At 43.8% G+C, this 14,393-nt stretch overlaps 1 protein-coding gene across 7 annotated transcripts in view; it reads right to left on the bottom strand.

Annotated features, from left to right (window-relative positions):
* WDR31 (WD repeat domain 31) overlaps positions 1-10,249 on the bottom strand; it is a 22,142-nt gene extending 11,893 nt beyond the window's left edge. For 5 of the 7 annotated variants that reach the window (XM_059925362.1, XM_059925361.1, XM_059925360.1 and 2 more), the window contains exons 1-3: positions 9,992-10,249; positions 7,087-7,183; positions 48-188 (exon numbers count right to left, since the gene is read on the bottom strand). In XM_059925362.1, coding sequence (XP_059781345.1) covers positions 48-160 — 113 coding nt within the window. In that variant the 5' untranslated portion in view covers positions 161-188; positions 7,087-7,183; positions 9,992-10,249. Of the gene's footprint in view, positions 1-47; positions 189-7,086; positions 7,184-9,991 lie in introns of those variants that run through there. The other 2 variants (XM_059925359.1, XM_059925365.1) reach the window with 2 other exon arrangements.
* Positions 10,250-14,393: the final 4,144 nt, after the last annotated feature.

Consider the following 14,393-nt stretch of genomic DNA (forward strand, 5'->3'; position numbering starts at 1 on the left):
AATACGGTGTAAAACTTGGGATCCCACTCAAGGGAGGACTGCTGTACCTGTATTTATAAGTGCTGTGTTTGAGTTTGCTCTGCAGTTTCCCCATCACTGCACAGAACCTGCATGAGACCTTCTGGGGAAGAGCTCGTTTCAGATGGCACCTGAGTAGCATCCCATGTGGCTGCTGGAAGTTGTGTTTCCTGTTTAGTAAAAAGAAGAATACACACTGTTAACTGTGTTAGGCACAATAATGGTAGGTAGTATGGTTATGTAAAAATCCTTTTTTTGAAAAAGACAAACTGTAGGTATTTGCTTTCCTCCTTTTCCTGCCTCACTCTTATGGCCCTGGGAATGCATCCTCCAATACAGCGTTAGCAGATAAACAAAAGCAAAAACAAAACTAATTTTGAAAATATTAAGATGTTTCCCAGTAAGTCAAACATAGAATTACTATGTGATCCAACAATTCTACTCCTGAGGATATAGCCCAACGAATTGAAAACCGGTGTTCAAATCAAAATTTATACATGTATGTTCATAGCAGCACTGTTCACAATAGCCAAAAGGTGAAAACAACCCAAATATCCATCAATAGATAAATGAATAAACAAAATGAGGTTTATACATACAATGAATATTATTCAGCCATAAAAAGGAATGAAGTACTGGGAATTCCCGGCAGTCCAGTGGTTAGGACTCTGCACTTTCACTGCCAAGGGCCCAGGTTCAATCCCTGGTAGGGGAACTAAGATCCTGCAAGCTGCATGGCCCAGCAGAAAAAAAAAAAAAAAGGAATGAGGTACTGATACATAGTATAACATGATGAACCTTGAATACATAATACTAAGCAAAAGAAGCCAGTCACAAAAGGCCACATATTGTATGAATCCATCTATATGAAATATCCATAATCAGCAAATCTATAGAGACAGAAAGCAGATTAGTGGTTGCCAAGGGATGGGGGAATGGAGAGTGGCAACTTAATAGGTACAAAGTTGCCTTTGGGGCAATGAAAATGTTCTGGAACTAGACAGTGGTGATGGTTGCATAATGTTGTCTATGTACTAAATAATAATAATAAATAATAATAAATTGTATGTTATGTAAATATATTCTGCCATAATAAAATAAATACTAAGAGTGTGTACTTGAAAATAATGAGGGGGTTCCCTGGTGGCCTAGTGGTTAGGATTCGGGCTTTCACTGCTGTGTCCCGGGTTCAATCCCTGGTCAGGGAACTGAGATCCTGTAAGCCACAAGGTGTGGCCAAGAAAAAAAAGAGAGAGAGAGAATAATTTACACCAGTAATAAAGCTTCTTGAAAAAGAGCCTTAGTTATTCTAAAAGGCTATATAACCTTCCTAGCTTGCTGGATTGCTATTAAATAATCTCGCTGTGACACTTCTCTAAATCAGTGTGCCAGGGTCATGAGGTTATTCTGTAGTAAGAATGAGATGTGGGAGACAGTGACACTAAATGAGACAATACAGCTAATGACCTGACCAGCAGTTCTCAAAGTGTGATCTCAGGACTGCTGGGGATTCCTGAGACCTTTCAGGGAGTCTATGAGATCCTCCTTTTTCCAACTATGTCTCTCTGTGAGGCCTGATTTTCTTCTTATACTACAACCCAAACAACATACTGCAATAGATTGAATGCAGAAGCAGATATGAGACCCCAACTGTCTTCTGTTTAAGCCAAACAGTAAAGAGATTTGCAAAAATGTAAAACAATACCACTCTCTTCCAACCAAAATTTTTTGTGTTTTCAAAAGTATGTTTATTTTTCGTAAAATTGTTATGTTTACATGCAATAGTTTTATTTTTTTTAATGAGTTAATATGTAAATATTTTAAAAATATCTCAGTTTTAATGTCAAAAGGAGGTGGCAGAGTAGAATCCAATCTACAAGTTATATAAACAAAGGCTGTTTGAGGTCCCCAGTAATTTTTAAGAGTTCAAGGAAGTCCTGAGGCCAAAAAATTTGAGAACCACTGGCCTAGAAATTAAATAATGTCAATAATGGATGATACACTATATTCAAATAAAAAGAATTATTAAACGTTTTCTAGATTTACTTGCATCACCCCCAACAACTAACAAGGCAAGAACTAAAGAGAAAGAGAGATACTCATGCATACGCTCATTCAGGAAACACCCCCTAAGCACCTAATCTGTGCAGGTCCTATACTGGTTGCTGGTGAAACAGAGAAAAAAAAGAGACTAGAAGATGTGGCCAGTGTGGACATCTGCTAGGACTGAAGGTACGTGACAAGCATCTAATCTCAGCTATGCTGGGTAATGTTCCTCTGCAACTAGCTGTCCCCTGAGATGCCAGAGGGTGGAGGTGGGAGAACCCAGTCCCCATCTCTTCTGGGGCTCTGCTTAAAGAAATTCTAGGAGATGAGTCTCTTATGGGCATGACCAGCCTACCTAATTCTAGGAAGAACAGTCTACAGGGAGAAACAGCAGCTAAAACTCAGCAAGTATTCTCCATCACATCATTACCTTTTTTGTTTGGCCGCATGGCATGTAGGATCTTAGTTCCCCGACTAGGGATTGAACCTGAGCCCCCTGCAGTGGAAGCTCGAAGTCTTAACCACTGGACCACCAGGGAAGTCCCATATCATTCCCTTTAAAAACCACAGCTTTCCACAGTATGGAGGTTCCTCAAAAAACTAAAAATAGAGTTGCCATATGATCCTGCAACCCCACTCCTGGGCATATATCCGGAGAAAAGTATAATTCAAAAAGATACATGCACCCCAATGTTCATAGCAGCACTGTTTACAATAGCCAAGACATGGAAACAACTTAAATGTCTATCAATGGATGAATGGATAAAGAAGATGTGGTACATATATATAATGGAATACTACTCAGCCATAAAAAAGAATGAAATAATGCCATTAGCAGCAACATGGATGCAACTAGAGATTATCATACTAAGTGAAGTAAGTCAGAAAGAGAAAGTGATACCATATGATATCACTTATACATGGAATCTAAAATATGACACAAATGAACTTATTTACGAAACAGAAACAGACCCACAGACATACAGAACAGACTTGCAGTTGCCAAGGAGCCGGGGGGTGGGGGGTGGGCGGGGCAGGGTGTGTGGGAGGGATGGATCAGAAATTTGGGATTAGCAGATGCAAACTATAATATATAGAATGGATAAACAGCACGGTCCTACTGTATAGCACAGGGAACTATATTCAATATCCTGTGATAAACCATAATGGAAAAGAATATGAAAAAGAATGTATATATATATGTATAACAGAATCACTTTACTGTATAGCAGAAATTAACACAACATTGTAAATCAACTATACTTCAATAAAATAGATTTAAAAAAAAAAACACTTAGGGCTTCCCTGGTGGCGCAGTGGTTGAGAATCTGCCTGCCAATGCAGGCGACACAGGTTCGAGCCCTGGTCTGGGAAGATCCCACATGCCGCGGAGCAAATGGGCCCGTGAACCACAACTACTGAGCCTGCACGTCTGGAGCCTGTGCTCCGCAACAAGAGAGGCCGCAACAGTGAGTGGCCCGTGCACCGCGATGAAGAGTGGCCCCCGCTTGCCACAACTAGAGAAAGCCCTAGCACAGAAACGAAGATCCAACACAGCCATAAATAAAATAAATAAATAAATAAATAAAATAAAAAAAAAAAAAAAGAGGGATGAGAGCCAAAAAAAATTAAAAAAAAAAAAACAACACTTAAAACAAAAAACAACAAAAAACCCACCACAGTTTTCCAGAAGAATTTCAGCCTACATTTGAAAGTTGCCAGAATTGACCTCCTGACAAGAATAGGTAACCAGTGAGAAATGGAATATTTCCTGCCATATCAGTAAACAAAGGATGTCACAGTCATCAGCAATTGCAGCCACAGCCTACCGCGAGCTGGTAAGCCCAGAGGAAACTCAGGATATACTGGCCCCAGTATCCTGCATATCAAAGGAGTGATTTCAGGGACTTCCCTGGTGGTCCAGTGGTGAAGAATCCACCTTACAATGCAGGGGACGTGGTTCCTGGTCGGGGAACTAAGATCTCACATGCGGCGGGGCAACTAAGGCCGCATGCCACAACTACTGAGCTCTTGTGCCTCAACTAGAGAGTCTGCATGCCGCAAACTACAGAGCCCATGTGCCCTGGCGTCTGCGTGCCACAGCTAAAGAAGAGAAAACCTGCATGCCACAACTAGTGACAAGCCTGCATGAGGCAGGAGGTAGATGGGCTCCAGGCTAGACATTTACAACTGGCCTCCTGTTCACACTTCCTGGGGTGAGAAGAAGATGGGCTCCAGGCCGGACATTCATTACCAGCCCCCTTTACATTTCCTGAGGCAAGAGACAAATGGGCTCCGGACTACACATTTATGACCGGACTCCTGTCTATATTTCGAGATCTGCACCTCAATATAAAAACCAGCAACATAAATAGGGTAAATAACTGGACATGGGACATTTTTACGGCAGGGACAGAGTAGGACTAAACCCTGCTAAAAGATCAAGAGATCATACATCCTTAGGGCATGGAAAACATTGCACATGTGCAGAAAGGCTCCTTGGGGGTCAAAAAAGGGGGGGCTTCCCTGGTGGCACAGTGGTTAAGAATCCGCCTGCCAATGCAGGGGACACAGGTTTGAGCCCTGATCCGGGAAGATACCACATGCCACGGAGCAACAAAGCCCGTGAGCCACAACTACTGAGCCTGAGCTCTAGAGGCCGTGAGCCACAACTACTGAACCCGTGTGCCACAACTACTGAAGCCCACGCACCTAGAGCCCATGCTCCGCAACAAGAGAAGCCACCACAATGAGAAGCTCGTGCACCACAACGAAGAGTAGCCCCCGCTCGCCATAGCTAGAGAAAGCCTGAACACAGCAATGAAGACCAAAAAAAAAAAAGAGGGGGCACCACCCCATAATATGTGATGTAATATGTGATGCTAAGGCTGTCCCATAGGCCTCTGGGCCGTAATCCATCTTGGAAAAACATTGCGCACACATGTTGTAGAGACTCCTAAGGCAGGTCAGGTGTGGAAAAAGAAACCAGATAATTGGCCAAAGGTAAACAAAGACCGGAAGAACTGCCCTGTATAAATGACCTAACCACTTCTTTACTGTGCTCCTCCTCATTAGGGAGGACGCCCACACCCTTTCTCTCCGGGTGTGCATCTCTGCCTTGCTTCTATCTTAACAAACTTTCTCTGTGTGCTCTCCCACTTGTTGCTGTGCTATGTCTCTAACAATAAACTTTGTACCTGTTTTTACAGTTTTCCCTTCGTGAGAAATGCATTTTTCACTGGGGGCAAGAGCCAGGGGCTGTGGTGGCTAGGATTCCTGGTTTTCATCCAGGCTACCCAGGTTCAGTTCCTGGGCAGGGAATTAAGATCTCGCTTCACACCACCACTCACTGCTGCCTCTCCGAGATCAGGCGCACCACAGTGAAGAGCTGGCGCGCCGCAACGAAAGATCCCGCATGCTGCAACTGAGACCCGACGCAGCCAAAAATAAATAAAATAGATAAATAAATAATAAATAAATCTTCCAGAAAAAGAGTGATTTCAGTGAGCCCAGACTCTTGCATCTTCCCATACCTAGAAAAGCCCTAAATTCCTTAACTTGACATATATGGTTTTCTTTAATTAACAGTAATCTTTTGATGTTCCCGACTACCTGCCCTTTGCTGCAAAACTCCCATATATCCTAGCTCCCCCCTCGACTCCTCGGAGCGGTTCTCTCAGGGCTACTTGAGATACTGCCTCCCGGGTTGAAGTCCTAAAAATTCCTGCCGAATAAAATATAACTCTCAACTTTTAGGTTGTAAATATTTTTTAAGTCGACACCAGTATAGAAGCAAATGCAGTGGAAAGAACACTGTGAGTGGCATCAAGAGCCCTGGGCTCTAGCCCCAGCCCTGCCTCATCTCACTGTGTGTCGTTGAGCTCCTCTATCCTCCCCTCTGTGCCTCAGCCTCCTCATCCATAAATGAGGATACCAGATTAAATGATTTTTAGTAGACTATATGTTCCATAAGAGGAAGGATTCTAATATTCTTCTCTGTACTTCAAGTGGCTTGCACAGTGTGACAAACACATTTGTTGTGAAATAGCGAACCTAAAGTCTCTTCTAGTTCAGACATTGTAGGATTCTCTATAACAAGCACAAGTGTCGGCAGACAGGGCAGAGGATCCCCAAAGGAACGGAACCAGACATAACTTCTTTGACATAAGAGAAGCCATTTTAGGTCTAAGCCATTTTGTGATCTAAGCCTGGCCACAAGGCTCACTCTTGACCAGGTCAGGGAGATAATAAATCAGTTGTAAAGACTCCCAGTTCTGTTTTGAAGGTAAAGGTTAGCCTGAGGCACATTCTTGAGCTATTTTGCAGGATCCAAAACCCCCTCAAGCACTCAACCCCAAGACTAACTGGAACTTAAGGAATGATGGTGCTGACCCTTGCTGACCCTGATGACTTCAATCAACTAGAGCTGAAACTCTGTCAGCCTTTGCCCCAATTCTATGCTCAATTCTCCTCTGTTCAAGCCCCTCATGAATATGCATACACCACCTGAGCCCTTTCATAAATATGCATGCACCCTTATCATAAAACTTCCCCAATTTTGCTGTTCCGGAGAGACACTCTTTTGGGAAATATCCCTGGTGTTCTCCTTGCTTGCTGCAAGTACTAAATCCTTCCTTCTCTCCAAGCTCTTTGGCTTGGTTGTGTCTTTTGGCTTGACACCCACCAAGAGGGGAATCCAGTTTTTCAGGTAACACAAATATGCCCACAGGAAAAATTTCAGGATAGTTTTCAAAAAGCTTGGAATGTTGTATTGTTTGTAGTTAGACAGAGCTTGCAGGGCTTCCTATCTGCCAACCTAACCCATTTTTCAACACCGTCATCAAACTAAGGACAGATGCCATCCATAGATCTAGGTCACTGGAAACTGCATATGCTATAAATGGACTGGCTCTGCTTAAAACTGATTGGATTCTTAGCTGGTATCTTCTGAGAGCCATACTTCCCATCTGAAGTGTATTCATGGGACATTCTAAGGAAAAGAAAACCTTTAGAATTACTTACCCCCAAACCAGTAGGATCTTCTCGGTGAGCTGCCGTATTCAATACTTTTGTAAAGTTTATCCTTTGGAAAATAGTTCAGGCAGCCACTTCCTAATCTCTGTAATTAGTGAAAAGACACTTAAATTAATCTCTTCTCTAAGCATATGTTTGCACTGAAAGGAGATTTACAAGGTAAATAAGAGATTGTTAATTAAAGAGATTAAGTGTAGTTTTCCCTCACAAAGGAAGAGCTATTTTGCAAAATTCCAAGATTTCATAATTGCACATTTCCAATAATTAGGGAAACTATACCATAATGTTAATTATACAACTATTTTTAAAATATGCAAAATAGGATGTATTTAAATTCATCATTAAATATTTTTATTTTACTCATAGTACTTCTGTTCATCAAAAATCTTCAGAGGTGACTGCCTACTTCAGGGCTTTCTGTTTTTGTGAGAAAGGCAATTTCTCCTGTTTAAAATAATACTTTATTAAGTATGAATCATAGAATTTGAGATGGAAGTGCTTTTCAAAATCATCACATATAAACTCTTTATTTAAAGATCTGGAGAAAGTGGGCAGAAACATCATTTGCTCAAAATTCTAACTAGGTAGAGCTCCTGATTTCTGGCCCAGAATTTCCATTATCAATATCCACAAAGAAGAAACATAGTTTTATTGCATTTTAACAACTCTATTTTGATGTGGACCATTTTTTTTTTTAAGTCTTTATTGAATTTGTTACACTATTACTTCTGTTTTTATGTTTTGGTTTTTTGGCCCCGAGGCATGTGGGATCTTAGTTCCCCAACCAGGGATCGAACCCACACCCCCTGCGTTGGAAGCAGGTTGTCTTAATTACTGGACCACCAGGGAAGTCCCAACAACTCTATTTTAAGAATTCAAATAAATTCTAATTATTGATTGATAGCATGGCTTATTCTAATAATTAAGAGCAGCGTAAAGTAGTCAGAATAATATTGAATTAGGTGCATTAGCCTTGAAATGAGGCCTAGGTTTGAATTACAGTTCTACTGTGGCCTAGGGCAAGTTGCTGAGCCTCTCTAAGTCTCAGTTTCCTATGTGTAAAATGGGTAATAACTATCATTGGGCTTCTGTGAAGATTAAAAATAGTGCTTAAAATGTGCCAAGGACCGTTTAAGCGCTTTATATTTAACTCATTTAATCTATTCCACAAGCCTCTGAGATACATGTTGTTACTATCCTCATTTTGCAGATGAGAAAAGTCGGGCACAGAGATGTTAGGTAACTTGCCCAAGTTTACAAATAAGTTGCAAATAAGTGCCGGAGCTGAAACCTGAATCCAGGCATTCAGACTCCAGAGGCTTTGCTCCCTACCAGCGTACTATACTGCATCTCTGCAAAAGCTAGTGCATTTTAAACTCTTGGTTCAACCTGGCAAACTGTTAGTAACAAATGATGACTACTAGCATGATTACTAGATTAACAGTGATAGCAATGCTGAAAGCAGCAATTTCACTCTTATTAATTCTACTCTTAATACACATATATTAAACTTACATTACAAATATACACAGAGAACATATGCAAGTGGAAATGAGTCTGGAGGATATTAAACTGAAGCCAATGATGTCTCCTGACCAGAGTGACTGATCACTCTAAGGCTAAGGGTTCATTATGTTAGATATTATATAGCAAGGCAATTAAAAATCTTGAGAACAAAATATATGTACTTGAATAATGTCCATGTTGTAATTTATTATGAATAGACTATGAAATGAAAATACTGTTCAGTTACCTGCCATGGTTTATATTGTGAACATGCACTATACTTGACAGGAGGGATAATGTCTTGTTCATTTTTGTATTTGCACTTTAAACATAGCCTGGGAAAACAGATGCAAGGCAAATATCTCTTGAATGAATGAATGAATGAAATACTAAGGTGGGAGAGTCTGCTTGGCAAGAAGCTTTTTAAGGACCCAACAACATGAAGCCCTTTGCAACTCTCCAACAACAGATCCTTCAGGCGGTTACCCTGCCCTGTCCCAGATATCAGGCCTGGAAAGGCTACAGAGGACTTGGGAAACCCTGCAACTCAATATGGCTCTCAACATCCTTGTTGGTTCCAAGGTGGAATCAGGCCTAAATCTCTAAATCTGAATCCCAGGACCCATTTCTGCCCCAATCTGCTTTTCAAAGGCTTTGAGATACTCAGTGGTCACTATTTTTTTTTTTTTTTTTGGCCGCACTGCGCCGCATGCGGGATCTTAGTTCCCAGACGAGGGATACAACCCGTGCCTCCTGCAGTGGAAGCTCGGAGTCAACCACTGGATGGCCAGGGAAGTCCCTCAGTGGTCACTCTAAACATAACTCATAGAACATTCTTTTAACTCTCCAGTACAACATTCCTTGATATATTCCAGAATATATCCACTTGTCATTTTCCATGAAGAAACTGGGACTCAGAGTCATGAGTTGCTAAAGGTCACACAGTGGCGAAGCTGGGGTACTGGACCTTATTCAGCTGGACTCCTGGTCCACTGTTCATGTAAATGAAGATTTCATATCCCCTTCCCTCTCCCCAAATCTCCCTCTGCACACATCTAAACTACACTCTGGAAGACCAAGGAATCTAAACCAAAGCTCAAACAGAAACAAAACCAGAAGCAAGTGGGAAACGGTCTGATTTGACCCACTAATGGTACAGATAGGGGAAACCGAGGCTCAGAGAATAAGAGGGTCTTGCCCAAAGTCATTCAGGGAATCAGTACTAGGTCAGAACTCCCAAGGTTGCCCCAAATTTTGGGGACAACCTGTGCGCAGTTTTTCCTTTCTGGCTGTTCAGATCACAAATGCCCCTCGCCCTCTCTAAGCGTATGGCCAAAACTTATTTTTGATGGGGGTCGGGGGTGGGAGTGGGTGGAGGGGTATTTACCCAAGACTGGATGTAACGCCACCCAACGCAAGGCCGGCCAAGGGAACCCGCTCCCCTCTTCGGCCAGGTAAGCGGCTTCGGCTCAGAGAGAGCGAGGGCTCCCACCTCCCCTCCCGCCAGCTGCGCCTTTTCCTCCCGCCTCGGGCTCCATACCCTCCGGCCGGCCGGTCGGGCTGGAAGCTGAGGCCGACGGAGGACGCCGAGCCGGAGGGCATCCGCGGCCTCCAAGCTCCACAGCCTCCCGCGCCTCCGCGCTTAGCAACAAGGCGCGCGTCGCTAGGGCTGGAGTTCCGGCGAAAACCCTCCGGGCGCCCTCGCTGGCCGCCGAACCGCCGTTCCGCTCGCCTGACGTCTCCTGGTTTCGAGCCGAGCGCGCCCCGCCCTGCTTTCTTACTGCAACAGTGCGTGGACGAGGTTCCAGAGAATAGGATCGATGTGCCCAAGACCGCGCTGCCAGAGAATCTATATAATCCAAGGAAAGAGGGTATCACTGTAATAGCCACGGAGAAAGCACTTAATAAATGTCCTCCTTTAACTTATTCTTCGTCCAGATAGAGATGTTGCTTTATTTCTTTGGCGTTTTCCTTGATACCACCCAGGCAGAGATCCCTCTTTGTATACTTCCCCGGGTCTCCCACTTCCCTATTCCTTTCATTCTTTCGTTCATCAAACCTTTATAGCCCATCACCATAGCAAAGAGACCCCGCAGTACTTCTTGAGGTCCAATGGGAAGACAGTTCGGGAAACTGACAGAAGCTACAAGACAAAGTTTTTGTAGTTGCAGTCGAATTGCTTCTAGACTAGAGACTATTCATCTCTGTATTCCTAGTACAGAGCACAGGGTTTGCTAAGGGCTTGTTGAATGTTTGTTGAATGAATGAACAAATGAATGAATGAATGAATGGCAAGGACCTTAGCCAACATTTCTTTCACACCCTAATAGGTGCCTCCTGCAGTGCTGATCTCCCAGCAGAACTGCCTTCAGTGACGACTTGTGCAGTTTCTGAAAGTTAGGTGTCTGTGGGAACGGAGGTTGGGATGGTGAGGGAAAAGTACCTTCATAGAATGTCAGGGCTGGCCATGGCGTCTATCATCCAACCCAGAGAAGGAATCCCCTCCACAGCCTCTCCATCAGGGTTCCTGTAGCCCCTGTTGATGCTGCCTCAGTGTTGATGCATTCATTACTTTATTAGTCAGTGGCCTGTTGTTAGGAGACCTCCCGCCTGACAGGAGCTGTTGTCACTTGCAACATTGATCTAGTTCAGAGCTGAGGACTCTCCCTAGAAATCAATAACAACCTGGCAATCAGGAGAGACTGATTGCTTTGCCCTGGGGTACTGGGCTAGGCTCAGTGCAGCTACAGAGTTGACTTACCAGATCCCTGCCCGTAATATGCTCTGGGGATGCAGCCCCTCTGGAAGATGCTTTAGGCTTAAGGCACCTGAGACTCCCAAATTGGTATCTCTAGCCAGACTTCTCCTTAGATCTGCATATACACCTGCTTCCTGCCCATCTCCACCTAGCTGTCTAAAAGACACTTCGTCCTTGACATGACTCACGCTGGAAACATTATCTTCCCCGCAAACCTGTTCTTCCTCTTTTCTCTCTGAGTACTGGGCACCACCATTCATCAATCACGCAAGCCAAGGATCTAGGAGTCATTTGTAACTTCACCCTCTCCTCTTTGTTCCAGAACAAACCCCGAGACCTCTCAATTCTGACTCCAAAATATCCTGAAAATAAAAGTCTCTCCACTTCTCTCTACCCACCGCCCTGTTTCAGGCCAACATCATCCCAGGGTATAATGGATTTAAATGGCCACAAATTTGTTGTAGCTTCTCCTATCAGAGCTGGCCTTGTAACTTCTTTTGACCAGTATAATGTGGTGGAAGTGACATTGTGTTACTTTTGAGTTTAAGCCTCAAAAGTTCTAGTAGTTTCTGCTCTCACCTTGGAACACTGCCACCACGGGAAGAAGCCCAGGCAAGCCTGTTTAAGACACATGGCCCAACCAATAGGTAGCACCGAATGCCAGACATATGGCATTTGAGACCATCCAGCCCCAGCTGAGCAATCAGATGACTGTGACCCCAGGAGTAACCATCAGAAAAACAGCCCAGCTGAGCTCAGCCCAGCCCAATTTGCCAACCCACAGAAATGTGAGCAAATAAACAGTTGCCATTTTAAGCTGCTAAGCTTTGGGATGGTTTCTTATACACAACAGATAGCTAATATCCAAATTCCTTCATGAGGTCTATAAGGTTTGGTATATACCTTTTGAGCCTCAACTTCCACCTCTACCACCCATACTATATGCTACAATGGTTGAAACTGCTTGCAGCTCCTTGGCTTTTCAGCTGTCACCTGTGAATCCTTGCATAGCTGTTCTCTCTGCCCAGGGCTCCTTACTTCCCTCACCTATCTCTGCCTAACTATTTATCCTCAGCTTACAGGCCATCTCCCTCTCTACCCTCAAGTCTTGCCTACCATTCCTGTCTTCCTCCAGACTGAGTTAGCCATCTTTCCTTTGTGCTTACAAAGACCACACGCTTTCCCCAGCCTAGCAAAATTTCTCATTTGCTTGTCTTTCTCACTTGACTGGGAGTTCTGTGTGGGCAGTGACTGATTGATTACACCTGGATCTATTGCTGGTGTCTAACCCAGGGTCTAGCACAGCGCTGCAATAAAACATTCTACTATGATGTTAGTGCCCTGTATCTGCACTGTCCAGTACCTGGCCCCAAGCCACCTGTGGCTACTGAGCACCTGAAATGTGGCTAGTGCAACTAAAGAACTGGTTATTAAGTTGTATTCAATTTTAACTTTAAGTAGCTACATGTGGCTAGTGGCTATGGTATTGGACAGCACAGTTCTAACACATAGTAGATGCTCATTGAGTATTTTTGGCATGGTTGTATTTTTTTCTTCTCTTCCTTTTTTTTTCTTTTTAAACAACCACTTCTGGTCATTACGTGCACTTCTCACTCTCCAAATACTGATGCATATAAGGATGGAGGTGATCCTCTATGATGTTAAGATTTCTTTCCCATGGTTGTATTTTTTTTCTTTCTTTTTTTAATCATTGAGTATTTCTGAATAAAAAATGAAAGAGGAGGACAGTCATGGACAGCCAATTAGGACACAAGATGGAACGCTGTGGGTGTAAGCAACATAAGTTCACGTACCCTCTCCCTCCCCTACACCTTTCATCCCCTCGGCTTAACGCTACCAGTGCCTCTAACTCTGCCTTGTATAAATATAATCCTAGTTCTTGGCTTTTTACTGCCTGAGCTGGTTATTCTCTCCTGGACTTGCCCAGTTTGATATCGTCTCTCCTCTGAAGTGGGCTGGTCCTGAGAGCCTTCCGGAGACGAGATCTGGTCTCATCCGGTCCCTTCTGGATCTGGTCTGGCCGGAGCAGAGAGGACTCTCTCCTCAGGGGCCTGGACTTCACCGCATGTGGTCTGAGGCTGTCTGCACTGGCAGGCTGCCGAGTCCCTCTGAAAGGTGACGGCTGAGGCCGGCTGTGCTGTGAATACATCACAGGAGAAAAGAAGTCACAGTGTCGAGAGTCTTTTGCCACTGCTGGAAACCATGCAGACCCCAGTCAGATGATTTCCAGCCCTGACACCAGAGACAGGCAGGCGGACAAGGGCTGGGTCTGCCATTAAAGAGCAGGCCTGCGGGAGAGGAAAGGCCGGGAATTGTCCTTTCCAATAGACTTTCCCGAATGTTCACTACTAAAAAGTTAAAAAAAAAAAAAGACCAAAACCAAATGTCATAAGCAAGTGAAAAGTCAGATTACAGAGCAGAATGTACAGATAATCCCAATTTTTAAAAAATAAATACGTTCTGGACTTCCCTGATGGTGCAGTGGATAGGAATCCGCCTGCCAATGCAGGGGACATGGGGTTCGATCCCTGGTCCGGGAAGATCTCACATGCAGCGGAGCACCTAAGCCCGTGTGCCACAGCTACTGAGCCCACGTGCTGCAACTACTGAAGGCTGTGTGCCTAGAGCCCATGCTCTGCAACAAGAGAAGCCACCGCAAGGAGAAGCCCGTGCACCACAAAGAAGAGTAGCCCCTGCTCACCACAACTAGAGAAAGCCCACTCACAGCAACAAAGACCCAATGCAGCCCAAAATTAAATAAATAAATAAATATGTTCCCACCTATGTCATATAGTAGGAGCTAATGAATATTTTATCATGTGTGAGGATCTATAAATATACTGGTAGTAGTTTCAGAATGTAAATCGTGTACGGTTCTTTGGTGAGGGGAGAGAGCAGAGTTCATGGTATAAAAAGAAATTTTGCCCTTGCTTGTCGCTCTGCATGGAAAGCTCCTTCCCCAGATATTCTCACAGTTTGCTTGCTGTCTTTATCTAGGGCACAGCTCCAG

This window comes from Balaenoptera ricei, chromosome 6 (assembly GCF_028023285.1).
Source record: "Balaenoptera ricei isolate mBalRic1 chromosome 6, mBalRic1.hap2, whole genome shotgun sequence".
Classification (NCBI taxonomy): domain Eukaryota; kingdom Metazoa; phylum Chordata; class Mammalia; order Artiodactyla; family Balaenopteridae; genus Balaenoptera; species Balaenoptera ricei.